This window comes from Bacillus rossius, chromosome 1 (genome assembly GCF_032445375.1).
Source record: "Bacillus rossius redtenbacheri isolate Brsri chromosome 1, Brsri_v3, whole genome shotgun sequence".
NCBI classification, from domain to species: Eukaryota; Metazoa; Arthropoda; class Insecta; order Phasmatodea; family Bacillidae; genus Bacillus; species Bacillus rossius.
In genome coordinates, this window is record NC_086330.1 from 251,485,256 (window position 1) to 251,513,204 (window position 27,949).

The window sequence follows — 27,949 nt, forward strand, 5'->3', positions numbered from 1 at the left end:
ACTTGGTTCGTCGTCATTATTGTCATCATCTTCAGATGCCGCTTCGTTCTGATTAGAAAAGACGAGCTCGACAAGTTCCGTGTTCGTCAACTCCCCGCACGCTTATGATGCAAGTGTGAGACGAGTTATGCTCATTTACCAGAGCTGTAGTAAACCGTATGTATTCGGTACTGAGTAATGGGTGCGCCATCTAGTAACGAGTAACGAAACGTTACACACGGCTGCATCTCGTTACTCGCATTTTTCGTATGTTTTAGCATGCGTGCGCTTATTCGATGAATTTACGTTACAAAGAACGATATTTGTTAATTAAGTAAAGTATAATTTGGATATTCGTCGTCCAAGTTTTTTACTGTTTATTAAAGGTATTGTGTGTGTGTAGAAAAAGTTTGAGATTGGAACAGGTATTTTTTACAAATTAGAAATATGTATGTTTTTGTTTTTTATTATCGCGTATGTTCACGTTTGATAATATTAAAAAGCCGCTCAAATGAGATTTAATTGTTTCTTGGTTAACAAAAACTGTTAATTATCAAATATTGTTAATTGTTTATATTCTATTTATTATTATTTACGCGACGTCATACCGTACGCGTACGCAATACGACTCGATTCGTTGCTGCAACATAACATAGCATGTTATGCGGTATCAGAAGTAACGAGTACTAATTGTTATAGTAACGAATACATACGGGTACACCTTTTTTCGTTACTTTTACACCTCTATAATTTACGGGCTATAATCGGCGTGATTCTAAATAAGTAATGCTCGCAGCGGGGCCCTGTCTTGCTTTCGTCGCCGCGAGGTAAGCTATGCTCGCTGTGGGGCCCCACCTTGTGCGATGTTGCCAAGACGGCCACGGCCACATCATGCGCGTTTTTTCGTTTGCCGGACGCGCTGCAAAGCTGTTTTTCATTTATTAAGGAAATTGTAGATGTTTTCTCATTGTTTTAGAGCAAAATTACAGGTGTGTAATCTATCGCTATAGCAAAAATGAGCCCATGATGCATTCGTTATTTCCAAAATTTTTATCCTACGCAGCATATGCAAAACTGACGGTGCCGATGGCAATTATCGTTATAGTGGACTTTACGTTATAGACCGTATTCGCTACAACGGACTTTCGCTGTAAATATTATTTACTACTAAACATTAGATAGCCGCCATTTTAACTCTGGGCCAATGCCCTACGTAAGTCATCATACAGCCAGGAAAAGTTGCCACTTTGACAAATCGATATCAACAATAATTGAAATCTCCAACCAGTTTTCCATGGCCGAACGGAAAATTGAGTCTGTTGAAGTTTATGTTTACACTTGAAAGCAATGTTTGCGTCGCCAAGTCGTATTAATCATAAACAGTTTAGTATTAGTGGATTCAATATGTTTATACAGCCTGGGACGTCACAAAGTGACGAACAGAAATCAAGAGCAGAGATTTGGGAATTTTTTGAAAAAATTGATCATCAGAAAACTTTATGCAAGTGCTGCAAAAAGTATGACTGATCTCGAAAAATATCCATGAGTTCGGCTCAATTCGACTCGAAGACAAATTTCTATGAGTTTGACTCGAGCTCGACTCGAAGATAAATTTGTTTGTTTAACTCGAACTCAACTCGATGCTGAAATAGGGTGACACGACCCATCACTAATTATAAATAAAACTAACCTAAATGTTCAAAAGGTTAACTGTTCAAATGGTTAACTGTAAGTATTGCAGTGTTGTTTCACAGAATCATCAAATATGTTGTGAGAGGTATTTTTTTAAAATTTATATTTAATTGTTTTCAGACGAACGTATTATATTCTATAAAATTATCCATTTTAAATTAAACGAATCATCTCTGTATGTTATGATAATGTACTATAAAATGTTTCATTATTTACATTTCTTAGTCGCAAATGGTAACAAACACAAAAAAAAAAAACTTTTTTTTGGGCACAATCTTGTTTTGAAAGGCAGAAGGAATTATTGAAACCTCTAAATAAAGTGTGGTCATGTCCTCACAATATCATTTGCGTCTTTACTCCTAAAATTAAGCATGTTTATTTTATAGTTAGGTTCAAACATATATTTACATATAAAAAGAAAGATTATATAATTTCAAAAGTATTGAATACTTAGTGTACTGTAGGGTAATACTTCCGTGAAAAACAAAAAGCAGATATATGCTAATAGACATAATTTTCTTTATACAATTTGTTTGGCCTTAGGTAGTGTGAATAAACTTGCCTCGTGGCTTTGAGAAGATTTTATTGCATTCGTTACACATTGCCGCTGAAATTCCCGATTCTGTGAAATAATCCCAAATAAGACTTGTTCTTTTACGCTTTAAACAAAAACCCGGTGATTCATCAGAACTTCGGCTTCAACTAGCCATTTTACGTGGTAAAGAGAATGTTTACTCTTTGTCGTCATAACCTCACACCTCACGACTAAAAACAAAGTAGCAGCTACGGCCGTGTCTGCAACTGGAGATTGTCAATGTTCATTTGTTCAATAAAATCGATTTACGTGGCCATTAATATTCGTATTCGTAGCGTGTTTGATGATTTGCAGGGAAAACTAAGGCTGTATTGGGACTCACTGAGGTAGCACTTTCTCGCACAACGGTATTTACAAACTTTTTTTAAAAAAAAAAAAAACTTCGCAATGCACGCGAAGCTTTGCATCACGTTCGAAGCTTCAAATGAAATGAATAGCAAATTACTGGCGAAGCCGAATCGAATATCGAAAGAAACTTCGATTCGATTCGCAAAGTCAAAGCTTCGCACAGGCCTACTGGTAAGTACAATGTAGGTGCTGCATTAAAGCCGGATGTGACTACTACCTGACGTATAGTACTTTTTACCTCCGATCGTTATACTGTCCCAGTGAGTGTCTACAGAGTGTCCGGCCTAGCTACAGGCGGATGGGCTTGCAACACGTGAGTCAGTAAGGGTTAGAGCTAGGCTGCATAACATTGTTTCTCCAGTGTGGGTGGTTTCTCAGTAAGCCACACGGGCCGAATGGTCCACGACTCACCTCCCTGTGAGATGGCGCTGGACAAAAACACCTAAAAACTACACTACCGAAGAGACATCCGCCATGTCGCCACACTCCGCAGGAGACCAGCCTGCGTCACACTGGATACATTCTATAGTTTCTGATATATTGTGAAGAAAGAGTTGACATGAAAATGAACTTCAACTTGATATACAATGAAATGCACTATCAGGGTGTCTATTAACCTAATTAACAAATTTCAGAACTTTTTCAGAATCATTAAATAATATTTTCTAAAACTTTATATCACCAGATAATTTTTATATAAAACTAACTGAAGTACTCGGCGCTGCTCGGGCAAAACACAAGGTGAAGGGCATTTTTTTAAAAATTGGATCTAGACAGTAATTGTCTTCTTAATTAGAACGTCAAGAGTGCAAAACTTTATTAAAATTGCCCAAATTATAATTCAAAGTGTAAAAAAGGATGATTTGGAAGAGAGGGCAGTAAAGTAGTAATTCAAAATTTCATGTATCAAATTAACTTTTTATTACAATCCAGATGTAGACAGTATTGTTCTTCTCATTTTTAACGTCAAGTGTGCAAAATGTCATCTAGGAGGGCCAAAATACTGATATAAAGGATATGAAGGGTAAATGGGAGTTGCTTTTCGTATTTAAGTTTTCAGTGAAATTATTTTTCTTAAATTGAATGTTGATTATAAATTCCCATTTATTTTGTATACAAACTATTAAAAATTTCATCAAGGAGAGCCAAAAGTCTGCTTTGAGGGGTAGTAAAGTGGAATAGGAGACGTTATTTATAAACTTCATGTAATCAGGAAAAGGCTCGGTTTAACAGTAGTTTTATTTTAATTTTAACAAGAGTGAAAAATTCCATCAAGGCGTTAAAAATTTTCCTTAATGAGGTGGGAAAAGATAATGGGATTTTAGTTTTGTTTTAATTTCATGTATTCAATAAACGTTTATTTTTATGAAAATCAGTTGTATATAGTAATTTTCCTCATCTTTTGAATATTAAGTGAGCAAGATGATATCAACTTATACAAGTACTATACTTTAAGTGGTGGGAAAGATAGGTGGGGATGGTTTTTAGAAATCTCATATAGATCATTTGATGGGGGTACACTTTTAATTAAATGTAGACAGTTAAAATTCTCTTAACTTGAGCAATGAGTTTGCAAAATTTCATTAAGAAGTAAAATAGTACTGCTTTAGCCTTTAGGGGTAGTAAGGGAAATTAAGATCTCTCGTAGAAATAGGGTTGGAGGATTTCTTTTTAATCAGACATAGACAGTTATCTTCCTCTTAATTTTAACGCCAAGTGTGAAAAATTTCATAAATACCAATGTGGACAGGAAAATGCAGGTGGCTATTTTGAAATCAGATAAAGCAGTAACTTTTTGGTGTTTATGACATTAATTATCACAGGCCAAACAAGGAAAAAATTTTTTTTTGGTGCCTAGGATTTTGGAACTGATTTTAGGTATATTTGGGGTGCTGAATATAAATATGAAATTAGTTTTATTTCTATCAGCTCTACTTTTTGAGATAAGTGTGAAAAAAGAAGTAAAACCACCTACTTGACTCAAGCCACTTTGTCACTGGGATATGCCAGGATGGGAATCCCACCCTTCATTTTCATTTCAACACTTCAACTAAATTTGAGGTCAGTTTGTGAGTTTTAGCAGTGCAGGATAGATCGAAGTTGATAAAAAATGAGTTCCAGTAGAAGAAGTGTAAATCATCCTGATGTGCTTTGCTACATATGCGGAGAATACACATTAAAAGATAACAGAAAGTCTGTTAGTGACCTTGCAAAGAGAGCTTATCATGGGTACTTTGGAGTTAAGCTCGATGATCAGGATAAATCCTAGGTACCGCATCAGGTTTGTAAAACTTGTACAGAACATTTACGCCAGTGGACTAGCGGGAAAAGAAAAAGTTTGAAATTCGGCATAACCATGGTTTGGAGAGCACCCAAAAACCACATCGATGACTGTTATTTCTGTCTAGTAAATATTACTGGAATCAATTGAAACAATCATAGCAAGCGGAGTTACCCTAATTTAGTCTCTGCAAGACGTCCGATCTCTCACTCAGAGGAAGGATGAATGTAGTCCCTATAAGCACCTTTCTGATACTAATGAAGGTGACAGTGATTATGAGGGGATATCAACAATTCCTCAACATTTCAACCAGGATGAGTTAAATGACATTGTCAGAGATCTTAACCTGTCCAAAGAAGCTAATGAATTACTGGCTTTCAGGTTGAAGGAAAAAAAAATTACGTATATACTGGAACAAGGAACCAAAATTACTTTTTACTGTAAAAGAGAATAGGGTCTGCTACCATTCTTTTCTCAAGAAGAAAATCTTTTATTTTGTCACAATATTAAAGGACACCTGGAAAAAATGATTCTTCCTGAATATTTTCCAGATGATTGGCACCTATTTATTGATAGCACAAGGCAAAGCATAAAATGTGTTCTTTTACACAATGGGAACAAATATGGTTCAATACCAATTGCTCACTCAACAACAATGAAAGAAACTTATAGCACTATAGGACTTAAAAATGGTAAAATTTCTCTTCGGATAGCAAAGTGGCCACACCAAATATACTTGTTTCTTGTGCCTCTGGGATAGCAGAGACAAAACACACCACTGGATTAGACAAGAGTGGAGTAAGAGAGAAGATATGGTCGTTGGAGAAAAAAATGTTATTAACAAACTCTTAGTTGAAAGAGAGAAAATCATCTTTCCTCCACTGTATATAAAGCTGGGCTTTTTGAAGAAGTTTGTAAAGGCTCTTGGTAAGGACGGATCATGCTTTGAATTTATAGGGGCAAAATGCCTCACTTGAGTAAGGAAAAAATTGAAGCAGGAATATTTAACGGCCCAGAATTAAGAAAATTTACTAAGCACCAAGCCTTCGTAAATTCCATGAATGAGGTTGAGTGAAAATTCAGACTTCATTTGTTGCAGTTGTGGGAAATTTTCTGGGCCAACGAAAATCAGAAAACCATGTTGAACTTGTAAACGATATGCTTAAAAATTTCAAATCCCTTGGGTGCAACATGAATATTAAGGTGTACTATTTACACAGCCACATGGACTGTTTTCCTGAAAATTTAGAGACAGCAGTGAGTAGCAAGGTGAAAGATTTCATCAAGATATCAAAATTATGGAGGACCACTATAAAGGATGATTGGATACCCGCATGATGGCAGATTAATGCTGGAGTTTTAAAAGTTCACGAAAAAGAAACTTCCGAAGTGGTGAGTGATTAGTTGGTTCCATCGATGACTTGGTACTTTCTTTGTATATATAATGATACTAGCTGCCCGACCCGGCTTCGCACGGTTATATTAATGGGGGAGGAAATGAGACCAAATCTCTTATTTACAGTTATAATAAATGAAATAAAATGAAAATTAATTAATTTTGACAAAAACTTAATACATTGCTTTGTAATGTACCAAAGAAAAAACGAATAGCACCGATGGTTTCCCGACTCTCGAGCACGCAACGTTGTCATGGAGACGAAGTTCCCATTGTTTCCCGGGCTTAAACACCAATCAACATGGATAATCAGTTTATTATTAATTATAAATTATTAAGACCATTAATCAAAATAAAAACTATCCTATCTCTCAAGTTGGATCGAACTGCACATGGTGTGCGAATTTTATTATAATCGGTTAAGTGGTTTAGGAGTCCATTGAGGACAAACATTGTGACACGAGATTTATATATATTAAGATTAGTATATTCTAATAATATATGTTTAATATGAAATTTTTATAATATAATGATATTTGTACAATATAATACTATTTGTGTAATTTAATCAAAATAATTTTATATTTAATTTTTAGATTTGATTTATGGATTTAATCTAAAATAAAGTAAAACATACATTTCACTAAAATGTTATATCTTAGATATTTGACCTCCTGGGCAAAAAAGAATGCCATATTTGAATTCAGGGCATCAAATTCATATGAAATCAGCTCCAAATACACTGGCACCCAAACTATTGTTAGCCTGTGTTATTTATTTATTTATTTATTTTATTTGTAATTTGTCACATGCCCACCAACAGTCGTAGACTTTAATGGTGGGCACTACATGTAATAACAGGAACACAGTTACACAGTTATCACTACCAGTGTATGGACTCCCACCTCCGTCGGTACCATAGGAGGAAACATCTACAGATAGCCAGCAAACGAGAGCAAGAGTACCACACACTAGCAGTGATAATAACAAAACAGACAAAACACTAACAAAGGTAAAAGAACCATAACACATAAAACATATAGGTAAAATTGAAGGAAAAATAATATAAATATGACAGACATAAATCAGAATTTATAATTAAACACTGTTGGAATTCAAATATAGATTATTGTAGTTTGTTATAAGTATATAAATAATATCATTATTAGTATGAAGAGTACACAGAGTAGAGCGTAAGCGGGAATTGAATTGAGGAATTCTTAAGGAAGTATTGTCAAGAAAATAAGGACATCTGAATTTATGAATGTAACAATTTATTATGAACAAAAAGGGCATCATGATATGCCCTGCGGTCTACCAGGGGTGTCCAAGTGGGGCGTGGGAGGTTTCTCGTAATAATTAAATCTATAACTTTATTTTGAATACTTTCAATTTTTTCAGTATCTGTTAAGTTGATGCCATTCCAGATAACAGAACCATATTCTAGGGGTGGTCGGGCAGAGACATATAGTTTCGGGCGGGCTCGGGCGGGTAACCAGCCTATACCTTCGGGTTCGGGCAGTTTCGGGTCGGGCATCAAATTAAATCAATTTTGCGCATAATGTAGCCTGCTTTCTTTACAAAAGAGTTTTTACACTGACTGTTTAGTATTTATTTAAAAATTAGCTACAATAACATCTATCAATTATTTATTAATTTAATTTCTAACAACAAAATGCAAGGTTATGCCAGTTACTGCATTCCCTTGGTTAAATTTTGACTAAGCATAACTAGTTCCTCAACATGTTCGTCCAGCAGTCTCTCTCTTCGAGAAGTACACACATTTCCTGCTGTAGAAAATACTCTTTCACTGGCAACTTGACTGGCTGGAATTGGCAGATATTTCAAGACTAAGTTTCTCAGAGCAGGAAAGCGCACTATATTGTCAGCCCACCATTTGCAGGGATTTTCATCTTGCTGCAGTAAAGGTTCTGCCAAGTAACTGTCCAGTTGTTCACATGGAGAAGCATTTAAAACATAACCACCAGACAGACGTGTTTCTGATGAAGCTTTCTGCACCCTACTCCAAATACTGCTACTTTGAAAACTTGATTGTCCATCAGAAGTACTAGGTGTATCTGAAAAAATAAAAATTTAATATAAATATTAAATACTAAACTTTCTATATGTCTAAAAGAACCAAAACATTTTTAAAGGACATGCATAAACCTTGAAAGGGCTGTGTAGACCAAAATTGTTCAGTGCTACATTTACATGTGAAGTTATTCTATTAGTATTATAATAAGATGTTATCAGCTTACCTTTTACAGTGTTCTCTGATGGTCCCAATTCTTTTTTGAGATTTTTTTTTACAATTTCCTTTCTTGCTTGTGTCAAAACACAGTCCTTGAATCTTGGGTCCATAACTGTGCAATAGCAATGAGGTTCCATGTTTTCAAACATGGGAAATCTGCTTTTTATTGCAGCATAAAGATTCTTAGCAAATGTTTTAGCGGATTTCTGTGCACACAAACCGTTCACATAATCCTCTAAAAACGAAGTAAGACCATACAAAATGAGAATAACCATTGATGCAGTTGGTAGGTGGTCAGTACTAACATCCCTGGTTGCTTCATCAAGAGGTTTTAACACTTCAACATAACCAGCAATCAATTCCCAGTCATTAGGAAGTAAGTTTTCACAGTTTGACTTCACAAGCTCAATTGATAAAGGCAGCTTGAGTTGCAGCAGTCTGTGAAGCATTGCATACTCGCTGTTCCAGCGTGTCTCTACATCCTGTATAATTTCCAGTGTTGAACTCATTCCACATTCTGTTTGTTGCTTTCTTAAATTTTCCGAAGCTACGTCGCTCGACTTGTAGTGGCCCACAATCTGCCTAGCTTTAGCTAACACTTGAGGAGCTCCAGTAGTCGCCTTCTTGGCATCTGATATTGTCAACTGCAGTGTGTGTGCAAAACATCTCATTCCAGTCAACTGCTCAGCCTTCCTCATTGCTGAACACATGTTCGCAGCATTGTCGGTGATACAGTAAACAGGTATTTCTAACTGTGAGAGCTGATAGTCCTCCAAAATTGACTGCACACACTGGCATATTGCATCTCCTGTATGGCTGCCAACAAAATGTTTGCAGCCCAGGCAGTAACATCTCATTTCAATTTTACCAGTCATATAATGACATGTCAGTGACAAAAAAGATATGTTGCTCCTTGAAGACCACATGTCACTAGTTAGGGAGAGGGACATAAAATTGTATTTTTCAGAAAGGATTTTTGACAGAATGTCTTCTTTCATAGACATGTACATTGCTGGGATCACTCTACGTGAAAACGTTTGTCTTGAAGGCACTGTATACTGGGGTTGTGCCTCTTCAATCAGTGCAATGAATCCTTCCTCTTCAACAACAGAAAAAGGATGGGAATGCTGAGCTATCCATTTCCCAATTTTGTTGGTAAGTTTCTCAGCTTTCGAATGTGTGGATGGCCATTTTTGTGTTCCAGTAAACTGTTTCATTGTCATCTGCTTCTTGTGTGGCTGATTACCTTCTTTGTCTTTCATCGTTTTTTTCACACTTGCTTCTTTCTTCATAGTTTGCAACTCCATGAACTGTTTTTCAAGATTAGGATGTTTTTTCAAGTGCCTTTGCATGCTTGTTGTGTTGCCGTAAAGTGTTTTAATAACGCCGTCACAGTGTGTGCATTTAGCATTGTCTTTATCCACACGGGTAAAAAACTTCCAAATTGGTGTTTTCAAGATTAGTTGAGAGTGACTATTAGAAAGTATGTGGTCTTGTATGTCTTCACTGGTGTGGGTTGAGCTGCTTGCTTGGCCCTCACAATTATTTATACTCATGATGAGGTAGAAAAACTTATTAATTATTACTTAAGTTTTTGTATTAATGGAGCCATTAACAAGTGCACTTAAATTCCTGAGAACTGCCAAGACAATATCAAATATTAATCAGTTTTGGCCAAACACTTAATAATTTCAACCAGTTTACTTTTTCCGAAAATATGGCCAATGCAATGATACGCTTGAAGAATATCTCATTTCAAATGTATACAAACAGTACTTCCATTGTTCCAGCAGTTATCATTAGGTTTGTTTGACTCGAGGTCTCTCGTGCTCCTCGGGAGTTGAAAGAGTTGGGAGCAAGTTGACCTGAGGGCAAAAAGAGTCGGTAACTTTTAATACACGAAGAAAACGCTATTTGTTGTTAAACAATGATGGCGGATAATATAGCAGACATCGTGAGAAATTTGTTTGGAAATGAAGATTCATATGAAGATGAAGTTGTTATTGATTTACCATATATTGGACTACAAATTATGAGAGAGCTTGATGAAGGTAAAAATATATAAATATTGCTTTTTGACTTTAAACCGCTTGTGGTATGCATAAGCTAACCTGTACTAGGAAACGATTGCAAATCTTGTGATTTTTAAATAAAGGACGCCAAATAAGTTATATTGAAATGTTTTTACGCTTCAATGTCGTCATCTAATTAAAATATTACCGTCATCACCAAATGTAGCTTTATAACATATTGACTCCATCGTCAAAGTCGCGCCAAAACAACCAGCAGACGACTTGCCCTCGCAACTCTTCCTCGAGAGGAGGAGCATCGAGAGCATGACCTGAGTGACCTGAGAGCAACTTGCCCCCGCGAGTAAAACGACCATCCGCCATACTGCTTCCGGAAAAGGGCGCCCCGAGAGTTGACAGGTCAAAAAGAGACCTCGAGTCAAACAAACCTATTGTTTGTTGGTTTTACTTCATGGCCAGCGGCTCAGCCACACGGCCAGTCATTTTACCGTGTGTAATAGTAAACACTTGGGTTAGATAATAGGTGAAAACGGTAAAACGTTTTTTCAAATGCGCCAACTGGTTCAAAAAAACTGTTGTTTTTAATTTTATGTCATCCTTAAACATTATACGGACAAAAAGCAATATTGCACTTTTGATTTGAACTGTCAACTTAAAGTCGCCGTCTTCGTCCAACGAAAAAAAAAGTCACAATCGCTCGGGCACGCGCATATCTTTTGTACTGTGTTGTCTTTGGTGCCATGGTGTCTACAATCACAACCAACATGGCCATTCAAATAAAACGATTACCAATAATTTATGTCTCATTTTACGATTGCGAACTTAGTTTTTTAGCCAATCTATTGTAACGCCGTAGAGTTTTAACAAAATGTACGGTATTTAACTTAGCGTAACCTTTTAGGGAAGTTACAGTTTATTTAGAGGCTTTTTTTTAATTTACGATGTATAATGTTTTAAGGTTAGTAAATAATTCACGGTTATTTAAAACTTATATAAAGTTCAAAATATATTTAAGTAAACGCATGAAGCTATTTATTTTGCAGTTTTTAACAATTTCGTTACCAATTTCTGAACAATTGATCTTAAACACAAATTTTGCCCGATTTTTCGGGCCAAAACGATACCCGACCGGTACGTCGGGTATTTGTAGTACCCGAAACGTGACCCGAAATTTCGGGTACCCGACCACCCCTACGCATATTCTAATTTTGATCTTATAAGTGCCATGTAAAGAGAGATAAGTGAGTCTGAGTTGGTTGCATAAGTAGTAATAATTAATAAATTTTATAAGCGCTAGAGTTCTTCGTGCATAGGAATATATGTAATCTACATGTTTATGGAAATATAATTTTGAATCAAAAATGATACAGAGATCCTTTGTGTAGTGGGCTTGAGAGATAATAGAATTTGCTAATTTGTATGAGTATTTAATTGGATGGTATTTCCTAGTGAAAGATATGACCTTGGTTTTATCTTTGTTGAGTATGACCAGGTTTCTTAGACACCAATTATATGGAAATATAATTTTGAATCAAGAATGATACCGAGATCCTTTGTGTAGTGGGCTTGAGAGATAATAGAATTTGCTAATTTGTATGAGTATTTAATTGGATGGTATTTCCTAGTGAAAGATATGACCTTGGTTTTATCTTTGTTGAGTATGACCAGGTTTCTTAGACACCAATTAGTAACTTTAATAATATCTTCTTGTAATAATTCACAATCCTCTAAGGAATAAATAATTTTATAGATTTTTAGGTCATCCGCAAAAAGAATGACAGTAGAGTAGGAAAGTACTTGTGTAATGTCGTTAATAAATATATTGAAGAGAAGAGGTGAAAGAGTACCTCCCTGGGAAACACCAGAACACGCATTATACTGAGAAGGATTGTTGATCGATACAAAAAAACTTCTGTTGGATAGGTAGCTTGAGAACCAATTGATATAGTTTCCACAAAGACCTAAATGGGATAATTTAATAATAAGTAAGGAATGGTTTACAGTATCAAAGGCTTTAGCTAAGTCGAAGTAACAGGCATCGGCCTGACCCCTATTAGTAACTATATTATATACAGGATTAAGAAAGGTAAGAAGATTAGTGGTAGTACACATACCAGACCTGAAACCATGTTGATTATTGGTGAGAATATTACAAAGTTGAAAATTTAAAAATTTAGCTATAATTTTTTCAAAAATTTTGGAGAACCCATTAAGTAATGATATTGGCCTGTAGTTTGAGACATCTAATTTTGAACCATTTTTATGAATAGGAATCATTTTTGCTATTTTCCAATTATTAGGAAATATATTAGTTTTCAGACTGGTGTTAAAAATGTGATAAAGTAGAGGTACTAAAAGTTGGGCACAGCCTTTAAGAATAAAATTGGGAATGCCATCAGGACCTGTGGATTTAGTTGATTTTAAGTCCTTAATTGCCCAAAGTATTAGACTTTGAGAAATTTTAGGCACAGCTATAGTCTCAAAAGACATGACCGATGTAGTTATTGGGGGAGAAGTATTTGGGGTTACATATACACTAGAGAAATACTGAGCAAACACATTCGTTACCCCGTTCGGATCATTTGACATATCACCATTTACTTTAAGAGAAAGTTGTTCATAATAACCATCTTTCATTAACTTTACATATCTCCAGAAACTTTTTGGGGTTTTTCTTGATATTGTTATTTGTCGATTGAGTCCAAAGGATTTTGTCGTGCTTAATTAGAGATTTCACAGATTTTCTAAAATGAGAGAACTGTGCATAGTAGAGTAGATTATTGTTTCTTTTGTACAGCTTGTGGAAAAGTTTTTTTAGATTTAAGAGCACGTATTAAATCGCTGGAAAACCAAAGAGGATATTTCTATTTTTTTTTTTTTACTAGATAGAGGTATATAAGTATCAATTTTTTCAGCAATACAAGTTGTTAGTTGATCCACTAGATCGTTAACATCAGTAGAACTATAAAAGTGTGACCAGTCACAGTCATTAATAGAGTTGTAAAGACCAAGATAATTCCCTTTTTTGTAATTTCTGAACACAGTAGAGAGATTAATATTATTATGCCATGTTTCTCATGTGATGTTAATATTTAAAGCGGGATGGAATGAATCTTCTTTGATAAGGATATCAGCAGAATGTGATACCAAACAATGAAGAAGATTAGAAAGACACAGATCTAAGAGATTTATAGCTGGTTGGGTACAATTAAATTGTGATAAACCAAGGCTGGATGTGAAGTTAAGTAGGTAACTGGCTTTAGATTTGAGATGTGAGTGTATAATGTTATCAGGATGAGAATTAGACCAGTCAATGCCAGGCACATTAAAATCACTAAGAATCAATATATCATCACAACAAACTAGCAGTTTATCTTCCAAGGCTACAAAATAATTCCGGTAAACATCAGGTGTGATATCTGGAGGTAAGTAGATAGTACCAAGAATTATTGATTTCATAGGCGTTAGTTTTATTTTTAACCAGACAGCTTCGATGCCGGGGAAGACGTAATCATACAAAGGATGCACTGATAAGAATTTATGCTTATTGATTGCAGATAAGACACCTCCGCCTCTATTCTTCATTGTCAGTTGTGAGTTTCTATCGTCTCTAAAAACTAAATAACGGTCTGTAAAATAGTGAGAGTTTATACTATTTTCATTAAACCATGTTTCTGTTAAACAAATAATATCAAAATGTGAACTAATTAGGTTTTCCTGAAATTCAATAGATTTGGTTCGTAAACCTCTCACATTTTGATACACAACTGAATATTCTTCAAAAGACTGCTTCACGGGTGGAGATTAAGATGCTCCTCCAGGCACCAAAGATTGAAGTAGATGTGGATGCGGAAATAGAAGTAGAGGTGGATGTGGAAGTAGATGCACTAGGCCTGTTGATAGGTTCTTCAGATGCAGAGTTCTTTAGAATTTGATCATGATGTAGTTGGCCGTAGAAGGGGCTTAACAAGCAACCGTTTGGCCAAAAAACAATATTATTTATTCTAGTAAAGTCCTCTTCCAACACGGAAATGTGGAAAGATGCATAGGAGTTGAATTTAGTTTTGAGTTTTGTTACTTTAACTTGGGATAAATTCAGTTCATTAGATATGTAATCAATGATCTCTTGTTCTTGCACGGTCGGATCAAACCTAGTTATAAAAAGTGCCTTCGTTTTTTTATAAATAGGTTTGGGAATCATTTTTAACGAGGATATATTTCTGATGCCTACTTTCATGGGTGTTTTTTTCATGACCAGTTCACGCTTCATTTCAGGATGACTCTTTGACTTGGCTTTACGTGTGTGCTGTACCAGCGTAAAACCATCTGTGTCGTCACATTTGTTATTTTCCTTTGTGCTGTCACGCTGAGTGGAATGTAGGTCAGAGGACAGGCTGCTATTACCGGCGCGGTTCTGTGGAATCGTACGGTTAGCTGGCTTGGCGATGAAAGGCTTCTTGAGGGCATGGCTGTATGAAGATTCAGGATGATTGTTGGAGAATAGTTTTTCTTTAATATTATTTAGTTCCTGCCTGATTTCTGCCGTTTCTGCTCTGGAATCCATAAGCAGGGTTTTCAGTATACAATTCTCATTTTTTAACTCTTCGATTTTTTCACATACCGTATTCATTATTTTGAGCAGATCTTCCATGTTCACCATGTCCCTGTTGATACTTTCAGAAGAGAGGGTGTCATTCAATGGTATTTCCAGAGTTAACACAGATTTTACAGGTTTTTTTTAGGTGACCGAAACATGGTCGCGCAGACGTCACTGTCTAGTACTGATATAGATACATCATTACTTGATAGATCAAAACCCACGAATCCCTATTGATCTAGTATTGAGGAATTAATGATTAATGATCCTGAGCACTAACTAAAGAGTTAACACGGAGTTAATCGCTTCAAAACATCGAAACCGAGGAGCGCGCCCGAAACACGTCCGCTCAGTCTGAACACTCGCTTAGTTAAATGTACCAATATTATGCTTTACAGAATGAAAAAGGGGATGAGGTGGTTTTTAAAAATCTCATGTATGCAGTAACCTTACACTTTTTTTCTAAATGATATGTTATCAGCAATTTTCTTCTTATTTTGAATGTCATCTGTGCAAATTTTCATGTAGAAGTACCAAGGGTGGAAAAGGATGATGCTTTTTTTTTATTTCATCATTTCATGTAGACAGTGACTTACCGCTTTTTTTTTAGAAATCCATTAAAGACAGTAATTGTCCCCTTATTTTAAATGCAAAGTGAACAAAATTTCACCAAGTAGTGTCAAAGTTTTAAGGGGTGGGAATGGGGGGATAGGGGTGGTTTTTTGAAATCTCACCTAGACAGTGACCTTCCTCGTGTTTAGAAGGTCCAGTGTGCAAAGTTTCATTGCAATCAGATAATGGTTTGGAATGCATATGGGACAAACAAAAAAAAAAAAACATTTTCATATATATATTGATAAATAAAATTAGACATCCTAAAAAAATGTATTTTTGCTGGACAGTGTAAATTTTTATGTTAGATAGATAACACTTTTTCAGAAGTAATTTCCTCATGATTTAAATAGACACTCTCCAACTATTTATACTTAATGTGTGAACATAAAATGAAGTGCACAAAAATGCAAGTTAGCAAACAGCTACTGGAAACTGAAGTTTTGACACTCCCAGAACCGTCACTGTTTATTTCTGGACTTCTTTGTGACCAGTTCCTACCAGACCAGTCACTACTGTGACATGTACAAATCCTAGCTATTGTACAAACAAACAAGGTGGCACAACGATAAAGCGTTTTGCTCAAATTATAGAGGAGCAGGGTTAAAATTTTGGTCCAGATGTTCTGATTTTGGTTTTCCAAGGTTTCCTGAAATCAACACAGGCACATTTGGGATGGTTAGTTAAATATGATCATGGCCATTTCCATCCATAATTCCCTTGCATGTGTCCATCTCTAATGACTTAGTTGACAAAGAGATGCAAGCCCCAACTTAAAGAGAAATATGTCCAGTTCCATCATCATTGAGTTTCAAGCTTTATTTGTAACAGCAAAAGCCAGTAGCTGTGGAACGGTCCAATGGTCCAGCTGCTGATGTGTGGACTTAAGTACTGTAGGGCCGCGACATCAAGGGGTGTTGATCTGCGGGGAAGCAGGGAAGCGTGAGAGTGGAAGCAGCTGCGCGTGCACATCAGCCGCTATGCGGTTCATGCCAAAAACATCAAGGGCCACGCTCTCAGTCTGAAGTGAACAATGGAGCCCGACACAGGACATTCAAGATACAATAAAGTAATACATAGTGGGGAGAGGGGAATTATAAGTAGTGTAATCCAGTGTTGTGATGAAGAAGCTGCCAACAAATGTCTGCTAGTACCTCTTGCAAAAGCAACCGAAAGAGCTGCGCGATACATAGGTGACAGGTATAAGCCAAAGATCAGTTTTGTGCATCCGAAAACACAACAGAGACACCAAATAAAAAACAAACAGCACCAGGCAAAAAAAGGTAATTATGACTTTAAATAATAATACTTAAATCATAAGTTTCTCAACGTATTCCCCGTAATTTCACCCGCAGTTTGTTTGTTTTGCACTTGGCAATTTTCCAGGCTTTCTGCAACGCTTGTTAGAATATTTTTTGTTAGCTACAAGTGTAGCCGATATTGCTACACATTATATTACATTATATTTCATTACATACATTATAAATTATGTATATGATTTTATATATATTACATGATATATTATATGATATGTATTATAATATATATATATATATATATATATATATATATATATATATATAGATATATAGTATTAAATATTTTATTTATTTACAATTTATATGTATATATTTACATATACATAAAACACTCCTTTATTTGATTGTGAAACAGCCTCTCATGTTTAATTATTCATTTCAGGCCAAAAAAAAAAAAAAACTGGGAAATGTTTGTTGTCAGTTGATGACTTTGATAGAAGAGTGATCAGAGACATTATCCATGAATTTTATGCAAGAAAACTACTGCCAGTTTTAAAAGAAAAAATTGTATGGAGTTGGGGAAAGACATTGCTACGTAAAATACTCAAAGAAATGGGTTTTGTGTGGAGAAGAAGCAGAAATAAGCGAATGCTTCTTCTCGAAAGATCTGACGTTGTTGCTTGGCGATCGCGGTACCTAACTCAGATGAAACAGTGCAGGAAGGCTAGGAGGAAGATATTTTACATGGATGAATCCTGGGTTGACACTAATTTAACCTTTCAGAAATGTTGGCACAAGAAAGATGACGTTGCAGGTGTAATGGCAACAGGAAATGCCGCACACAGACTGATAGTTGTAAGTGTTGGTTCTAGGCAGGGCCTCCTTCCCAGAGCCTCTCTTATTTATATAGCAAGCACAACAACAGGAGACTACCACGGCCAGATGAACTCTGGAAACTTTTAAAAATAGATTACGTAAAAACTGATTCCAAATTTTCCACCCCCTTCAGTCATGGTTATGGATAATGCTCTATACCATGGCAAGCAGGAAGACAAGCCGCCATCCAAGTACGACAGTAAATATGCAATGATAGCTTGGTTGCAGAGAAAAGATATACAATGTGACAATAAAATGTGAAAACAACATTTTCCGAACTTGTTTAAAAACATCGACCGAGAGAAAAACGTTTCAGATTACCGTATTTAATCGCATAATGTCCGCCATCACATAATGTCCGCACATTTCTTTTTAAATATACCTGAAATGGAATTTTTAAAAATCCGCATAAAGTACGCACCAGACAAAGCAACCTTGGCCACTCCTGAAAGGCACAGTAACGGGATGGAAATTTACCGACGCTGTCAACAATGCGTTGACCTTGAGTTGTTCATTTCTCCGGAGCGTAAGATATGATATGCAACGTAAAGAAAATGTCAGCTGTAACTGAATGGACATGCATAAATTCTTACATGTCAAGAAGACAAGGCTCTGCTTTGTTTTTGTTAAAAATTCCTGCTCAGCCTTTTCTTTTCCACGCTCTTCACTCCCACCCACCCCCCCACCCCAGGCTTCTGTCAAGCAGGGCAGGAGGGGACTCGCATACACAGACGTCTGCCGGTAACTTTTTTTATACACACAGTGGGCAAGGGACAGGGAGGGAGGCTCGCCGGCGCCGGCTAATGCAGACATTAGACATCTGCCCCATGCCGTTAATGGCCATCTCAATGAAAGATTAAAAAATATCTTTTCACGCAAAGCGTTTATTTTGTGTAGGCTGACTGCGGCTTCTGAACGTAAGATCGCACACGCGAGTGAGAGAAGAAAAAAAAAAGTGGTATCTTCCACTAATCGCCGGCACCCAATTATCTCGACACCTGTCACATTTCTCACGTCCGCTGCGGAGGGTCGCCAGTCACCAGCGCTCTTTGAAGTAGTGTGCTGCCGTTAATATTTTACAACTGGGCCGAGGGAAGGGTGCCAATTTTACGAAGCAGCGATTTTACTAATGCATTCTGCAGAACCGTGAGCATACGTAAAATCAGGGTACTAGTAAACTAATTATGAGAGAACAATTTTTTTACTCTACACAAAACATGTAAAATTATATGGAAAAATAATTTTTTTCGGACTTCACCTCATAATGTCCGCTACCCATTTTTTTGGTCAAAAATGTAGCCAAATTACTGTGGACATTATGCGAGTAAATACGGTAGACAGGTTAGCTGAGCTACATGGTCATCGTGTAATTAGTCTGCCTCCCTACAATTGTGAATTAAATGCTCGCGTGGGCCAAAATGAAGCGTTTAATTCGTGAGAACAATACTTCTGGTGAACTTTCGTTGCAAGCGTTGCAGTCGCAAACCACCAGGGACTCAGATCCCATCACAAGCACCAACTGGGAAGGTTACTGTCAACACGTGGTCAGTAAAGAGGACGAGTAGGTATTGGAAAAAGGACTGGGTCATGGAGGGCGTATTGGAAGGGTTTATAATAAATGTGTGTAATGACAGCAATGACAGTGCATCTGAACATAGTGAACAACTACTGACAGTAGTGATGAATCTGTTATTGCTGTCCCATTGTGACATTCATATACATGCTGCTAGCAACACTGCTTATTTCAGATTCTCTAAACAGCCAAAATTCATACTTTTATGTTTGAGAGAGTTCTATTAATCTAAATACAATTTTTTTAAAAATTATTTGTCAAAGAAGTGTTTTTTCAGAGTACTTCGGCTTTGTTTGCTAGGTTAGCTGTAACTATTATATTATGTTATTATTGTGTTATGATTATGACTGTGTTATTTTTGCTGTTTTAATACTATTGTTGCCAAACATTGTTACTATTTTCATGTTTTTAATGTTAACATTATTTCACACTGCTATCATTAATCTTAACATAAATCTCTACTGGCTACTAAATGGTGTTATAATAGCATGTCATTCGTGTTATTTTCTAAGTCAAAGTACTGGAGGTTTTGCCAGAATGATTATATGAAAAAATATACGTTTATCTATAGGTCAATGTTTTATATAATACACGAGGATGGTTTGTCAGAAATATAGTTTTCGGCTCCCTCAAAATGACTAAAATGGTTCTTTCAGAGTGCTGTTATGGAAAAACACCAACCCGAATGCATAAAAGTGGTAAGGTTCTTGACATGCGTGAAAGTGCATCTTCACATTTCAGCTAAACCAAATGAAAAAGAAAGCATCAGCGAGGGAGTTACCTGCAAGTCTTAATTGTGTTTCCTACAGTAACCCACAATTACAAATTTAGTTCTTAACTTTTAAGTATTGTCTAGCTATGTTTAACTAAGTTTAACTAAGCTGCCCAGTTGAGCATATAGTGCACTAACTTTGCATAATAAATTACCGTAAAGCATTATCGCATCTTTGTATCATTAAGATCTGCGCTGTGTTGCACCATACGTGAGACCAATATTTACGGAATGGCATGAAGACTTCCAGGCTGTTACTAACTGCGGAGGAGACAAGGCGGGACGTGTCGATTACAAGGTCGCTGAGCTCTAAGGAGTCGACCCGCCAAGATGTCGCGGCCCTACAGTATAGTGTCATGTAACATTGCCCAATGTTTGAAAAAGACATGTCTTTGTTGACAATCATTAAATTATTCTAACATGGATGTTGTCTTAACTTAAACAGCTTACAATAATAGTTTTAAAAATAGATTTTCTCCATCTACAGCAATAAGCAAGAACAGAAAACAACAGAAAAATAGTTCTTTTTTAATTATGTTCTAATGGGAACAATTTTTCTGTTGTTTTCTTTTTTAATTATGTTCTAATGGGAACAATTTTTCTGACAAAGAAGAGCGAGCCAGTTGAACATGATCTGCAACCTCACAATTATGTTTCATATCTGTTTTCACTACAATAAAATACTTTACAAAAGCTATTGCATATAACACTGATGTCAAAAATTCAAATTAATCAGAAAATACACATACAAAAAATGCAATAGGTGAACAGTACCCCAAACCATTCAACAAACCTTCACTTAAAAAACTGTATCAAGTTCTGACCTAAGATGAACCATACATATCAGTAATACCAGCTCTACACTATGTTACGAACAAGCATACCTAGTTTCAAATTGATGGAATGGAAAAACCACTTGTGCAAGACTCTATGGAAAAACTGTGTCCCGATGAGGTCAAAGCCAAGCCGACAGCTTGAATCAGTGTAGGGACATGGGTCCCAACTAGAGTTGCAGACCTTCAGAATGAACCAGGAGGCTGCAGTACATTATAGAGATTCCTTAAATACCCTACACCTCATTTTTGACGTGACGTCTAATAAATCGATGAACGCCGGCTGCATGCACAAAAAAGTGTCCCGTAATGCACATTGTCCCGTTACGCCGTGTCCCATTACGCTCATTGTACACTTGCGCTGCATCTATCTCTCTTCCATTCGATTGGAACAACCATCGATTTGACTTTTTCGAGGCACATTAAACTTGAAACACTCCCATTCGTTTCCTACTTTTCCTATCATCATCCTATCCTTAACAGAATAACACAGATTGGAAGAAGTTAAATAGCAAACATGTATAAAAGTTATAGTTAAAATAATCTCTTTGTTAAAGTAATAAACATATTTGAATTTTGAATTAATGAGTGCAAATAAAAGTAAATTTATCAATTAAATAATAGATTTCATTTCACTCCTTCTTTGTATCTATACAAAATAGTGAAAATTCAATTAAAATGATTCAATGTTATTTATAAAAGTATGCAATCATTTCATCAATGTTTTGTTATGACGTTGTCATGTTAAACTATCGTCCGTAAACCGACTTTACAAACAACCAATTTTTTTTTTTTTAGTTCTCAGCAAGTGGAATAGTGCCCCTATGTGTGCAAAACTCAAATTTGTGCTCCACTATTAATGCCTGTAACTTTGCAGATTGCAATTGCATTTCCAGATATATGTTCCTTAACAATAAAAATTTGAATTGGCATTCCATGTTACCTATTAAATTCATGCCCTACAATTCTGGTCATACAGTGAATAAAAAATATATTAATATATAGAGACAGGAAAAATTCGCGAAATCATTTCGCGATAGGCTAAAATACAAATAGTTATACGTCAGTGCTGCCTCTGCTATTGGCTCACAACTCACCTGGGCCAATTAGAAACACCCGACCAAAGCTGTATCGAATCACTGGCTGCTACGTTGGGACGTCTCAAAACACAGCAGCCAATGAGTGGGTGACATTTGACCGAGTGTACGTAGAACTATGGAGTTCATCCTGCAGGTCATTGAACCCGCAAATTTTTCCGGTCCCTATTAATATACAGTCAAATCTCTATCTATCGAACTCGCATGTATCGATTGTCCGTGTTTATCGTATACGGTCCCGGCAAAATTGCCATACAACTAAGGTTAAAAAAGTCAGCTTGTACCGATGTTTGAATTATCGTTTTGTCCGCATTGATCGTACAAAATATGTGGTACCGTCACTATAAATTATAATAGATGATCGTTTAACCATAAAGATTTTGCAGAAATACGTAACCATTTCTTAGAAAGAAACAGTCATAAAAACAGTAACGATAGTATACAGAAGTAGTAAAAATCACCTTAAATCTGCAGCCATTTTATAATAGCAACGAGTGAACTGTCAACGAACAGCAGATGGCTAACATTGGTGCCATATTTCCGTGAAATCGACTCGTCACGGAACGTTGCCACACTATCAACTTGTATTTATGTACAAAACTTTTTCATGTCGGCTAAAATGGTAATGTAAAAAACAAAACATTTTATACCGTACGTATATAAAATCACTTCAATAATAAACATGTCCCTTATTATGACTGAGCATTGAGACGTCTCATTTATAAGGTACAAAGAAACCAATATGGCGTCCGCTGTAGCGTTGAAAATTTATTGATTCCTGTGCAGCATAGTGAACGCATTTCTGTAGGACGGTATTTCATTGTTCGGGCATGCTATCCTAATCTATGGCACATGTTACTTCCTGATTCTGATCGGTGTTTCCTTTACATGTGCGTGAATGTTGACTTAATAAAAAGTGCAAAAGTGAGGTTAACGTTTTAGAGCGATTAAAATGTCTCGGCATAGTAAACAGGTGAGAACACTTGATGAAAGAATTAGGATTATTGAAGATATTGAAATTGAATTGTAGGTCTATTGTGCATAGGCTATGTTTTTTATAAGTGTAAATTGAATTAAGTAAAATGCTCCCATTTTTATTTATTTTTTCAATTGATTAAACTTAAATGACAAGTAATTGATAAATTTCTGACAATAATTTTGAGGTTGAAATATTTTTTCCAAATATAACAGTAAAGTCCACATCTATTGAATGTCCGCATCTACTGAATTTTTTTGTTGGTCCCCTGAAAAAGATAGATAGAGGTTTGACTGTACTCACTTCCCACATGCTCACTTTTGCGGCCCATGCCAATACGCATTGTTTCTGTCAATTAATTTTAGTGGCTATTCACAGGGCCGGTCCTAGACATTTTTCTAGTGTAAACGAATAATATTCTGATACCCCTTCTAGCGGGAGGAATACTCCCAGGTCGATGGTGTAAGGATCAAATTTGGAAATGACGGCTTCAGAAATAAGTATGAATTTTGACTTATATGTCAAGGTTATAAGTTATAAGTAATCTTATACACTCTTGTATAAAAAATCACATTACTAGTTTCAAAATTTCAGTAACTTGTTTTCACTATTGGCATAAAAATTGTATGATGATATACTGTATTTACTTGTGTATAGCACGCCCTCGTGTACAGCACGCACCACGATTTTTGCAACAAATTCCAAAGAGAAAAAAAAAATATTTTTTTTCCCCCATAAATAAATTTTACTAACATTTTGTGGTACCTGTTAAGTAATTAATTACTTATGAAACAAATGATTATTTAAATTGATGTGTGGTGATGTGTTAGGAAAATACTTAAATACTCTTCCATCTGAAAGCGAAACTTTTGTGGCATACTGTACCATCTGAAACGACACGAGCAAGCTAAACTCTGCGGTGTAGACGGAAGATAATGAAGCGCTGTATCATCACAACTGGTACGAGGACGGGAGGGAGGGAGGTAGGCAGGCAGGAACGGGACTATGACCATCAAGTAACCTTGACAGTTGACAGGACTAAACACCACCACTCCCGTCACGCTACGTTGCTAAGCTGGTGCCGAGGATTAGATGACTTTCAGGTAGTTGCTGGGACGAGGAAGCGAAGGAAGTGGGCTAGGGACTGGTGACAACATTCTCTCTCTCTCTCTTTTTTTTTTACTAGCTGCTTCGCTGGCTTATTTGAAGAGGGGGGAGGTCTAAAAATAAACAAAAGACCATGATGTGCGAGCTTGCGCACGCACGTGTGTGTGTGCGAGAGACCAGGTTGTGAGTCTGTGTGTGTGTGTGTGTGTGTGTGAAAGAGAGGCCTTGTTGCTTGTGCGTATGTGTGGGGGGCTGGCCAGAAACGTCACCCATCACCTGGCAGTTGACTGCCACTCCTCCTCCCCGCCTCCCCCACCACACATTTTTTTTTTCGTTTATAGCGCGCATCCTTGATTTTTTCCCTTTACTTGAGGGGATAAAAGGGCGCACTATACACGAGTATATACGGTACTATTATTAAAATTCTAATCTTGAATTGTGTTTTAGAACCATATTCATGGTATCGAAGCAATTTTTGACATGCTTGCCTATGTTGCAGGTTAAAAAGGCCATAAGGTAAAAAACCTGTGATAATATGCTAACATTTCAATAATAAATTGTTTGGTTCTTGCTACAAGAAATCCCTCAAAATGGGTTTTGCATTTACTTGTTAGAACTAATGAGTCGTATCATGTTTAAGCTTATTTAAGCAACAACAAATGTTCCTACATGCACTTATACGGTATCATTATTCTCACAAGACATCATTATATTAAATTATTTTTTATTCTTATTAAAACATGTGTAATTTTTGCAGATTTTGTAGCATACAACAAAAAAAAAACCTTATAATTTTCCTAGGATCCATAGAGTTACGAGTAGACTGTAGGTAAATTGTGTATATTAAAAAATGAAGTAAAAAAATGAAAATGCATACCTGCCAACTTTGGCCAGTCCAAAAGAGGGAGGTTTTTTAGTGGATTAAATACTTGTTCCCCCAATAAAGCGGGGTCCGGGGGCTCTCCCCTGGGAAAATTTTGTTTTGAAGACGCAAAATAGTGCTTTTAAGCATATTTCTAAGTAAAAATTATAAAAAACAGCTGGTTGAAATTGTAATATTTTTATTGGGCTAGTTGCTATTTTTAAGAATTGTCTGCACGTGCCTACTGTGGAGAGTTCAAAAGAGAAAGATTTTCCCATTTACAAAATATAGGGTAGGCAGGGCCACAAAAAGAGGGCATAGTACGTGCACACCATATAAAAACAAATTTAAAATTTACTCATCTTTAACGTGCGTTAATTCTAGATTGTTAATTTTTTTTTCCCAATTTTCAATCAACATTTTTAAGTTTCTTGATATTTACTATGCCTAAATAAGTCCTATGTCATTATCAATATTTTATAGAAATTTACCACTTTACAAAATGCAGCATGTTCACCTTTCCTCGATTGCAAAATGCACGGAAATTCGTCACTGAATGTCTTCTTGTACACAGCAAGATACTTCACTGTAGGCTTACTTAGCGCCATTTCTTTTAAATCCCTATTGCGGAGTAGACCTACAACTAAACAAAAATACTCATCACGCAACTGCTTCACAAAATAATATTTTTATGAATACAGCGTTGAATAAATTCAAAGACTATAATGCTAACTCTACACTTCGTCTGTGAGCACAGACGCGAACAAAGGCTAATTTGTTCGGGCACAAACTAACAATTCACACATAGCCGGCTTACAAACCGAAGCGAATTTGGGCACGAATGTAAACAGTGGTCTCATAAACTCATTAATTCAATCCGCCTTTATTTCAAACCACCACCACCACCAAAAACACAGTTTTCAATGTTGACAACACACGCCATCTTGGAAAACAAATGAAACCTTTTTCTGGTTGGCTAACAAACACCAATGACGAACGTGTACCAAAACAGCTCCCATAATTATCGTAAATAACTATGTTTCTTTCTACGCTTAACCAAGAGTTTTAGCCGACAATTGTGGGCATTGAGGCTATTAAAATAACCACACGTTATGGTTCGAACCGTAGTTACTAAATGCTTGTACGGAATAATGGTACAAACATATTAATACTATAAATTTACGGCATTAAAAACTTCAAGAGAAACAGAACAAAAAAGCGGGAGATTTGAATGACAAATCGGGAGGGCGGGAGAAAGGTTATAAAATCGGGAGTCTCCCGCCTAAAGCGGGAGGGTTGGCAGGTATGAAAATGAAATTTGTGAAGATACACCAACCGAAAAGGAGTGATGAAATAGGAGGGAGACAAGTATAAATCAGCAGCTAGATGTGACTGTACCTGGTTCTCGCTTCATCAGCTCAATGTAGACTGACTGCACAGACCCCTGATTGCCGTCACCACCCAAGTGAGCGGAGGGGATCTGAAACACAACCACACTCATCTAAAACTCTTAAACATATAAAATATATTAGCCTGATGCAAGTGTAATTTTAAAAAAGACCTATAACTTTTCAAAAACTTGCAGTTAGTTGAATCCTATTTCTAAATCTTCAGTTATTCACTGCTGACTCCTAATTTACTAAGGGGGAAAAAGGTACATGTTATACATTCAAACCAAAAAATATGACCTTTACTACATAACATAACCTCTGTAATAGAAACAATAGGATTTTACTGTGCACGTAAAATTAATACTATTTATACGGAAAATTAAGACTACAGTAGAATCCCTCCCGAACGACCCCCCTCTAGAACGACCATTCCGTAAGAATGACCAGTTTTCGAGGAACCGTGAAAAAGTTTGAAAAAAAAAATGAGTAAAATCGGATGAAAAACAAGTGCGCTACACACTATGTACGGCGCTGCGCGTCACGTTTTTCTTGGCGAGCGCTGTACTGTTGGCAGGCACACGCATGGCTAAAAATAGATACCACCCCTCCAGAGTCCAGACTGGCCACCCTAGCGATAACGGTAAACAGTGGTGCGCATGCGCATTTCTGTTGCCGTCTCGATCCCGTGTCTTTGTCTTGTGGCTTGTTAGTGTGATCTTGCTCGCTGGTGGATACGCTTCTTTTGCTTGTTGATTCGGATATTTCTTGGTTTTTATTATTGTTGACGACTTATTACGCTTTGTTTTTTGGACGCCGATTTGGTTAGTGGTTTGATTTTGTGAATTGTTGACGACACACGCATTTGTTTTTGGATTTTGATTTGGTTAGGTGTTGTGTATTTATTTTTTTTATGTTCGTTAATTTTTTTTTTTTGTTTTACGTCTCGTCGACGTGTCTAACATGTGTGACTTTGAAGAACAAAAATGCTTAAAAAAAATTAATTAACAGCTGCCGCATATATCATGTTGGATAATACTGTAATATGTTGAGTTTTTTTTTCAATTGTTCTTTGTTGTTATTGTTACATATACGTATACACTGCTCCACTGCTTACAAGCATAGTTTATTGAACAAAAAGTGTATTTGGAATTAATTTTTTCGGGTTATCTTGAATATAGCTTAAATATATTTTTTGTTTATCATTATCTGAAGGTGTAAAAAAAAACGTTGCCATCGCTTCGGCCCATTTTTGTGTTTCGGCCGCTCTATATTTCAAACCACCCAGTTACGTACCATGTAAAATAGCTTTTTGGCCCGACCCTTATTTATAACAACCTCAGCTGTCACACTTTTAAAACCCAGGGAAAATACTCTGACGTCCGCTTCCCTTCTCACGTCGGTTGGTTATTATGTCCGCCG

The 27,949-nt window shown here is 36.3% G+C and overlaps 1 protein-coding gene across 4 annotated transcripts in view; it reads right to left on the minus strand.

The window, feature by feature from the left end:
• The window catches only part of LOC134527475 (recQ-like DNA helicase Blm), a 241,667-nt gene that overhangs the window by 139,261 nt on the left and 74,457 nt on the right, over positions 1–27,949 (minus strand). For all 4 annotated transcript variants that reach the window (XM_063360175.1, XM_063360176.1, XM_063360177.1 and 1 more), the window contains one exon: positions 26,538–26,619. In XM_063360175.1, coding sequence (XP_063216245.1) covers positions 26,538–26,619 — 82 coding nt within the window. The remainder of the gene's footprint in view (positions 1–26,537; positions 26,620–27,949) is intronic.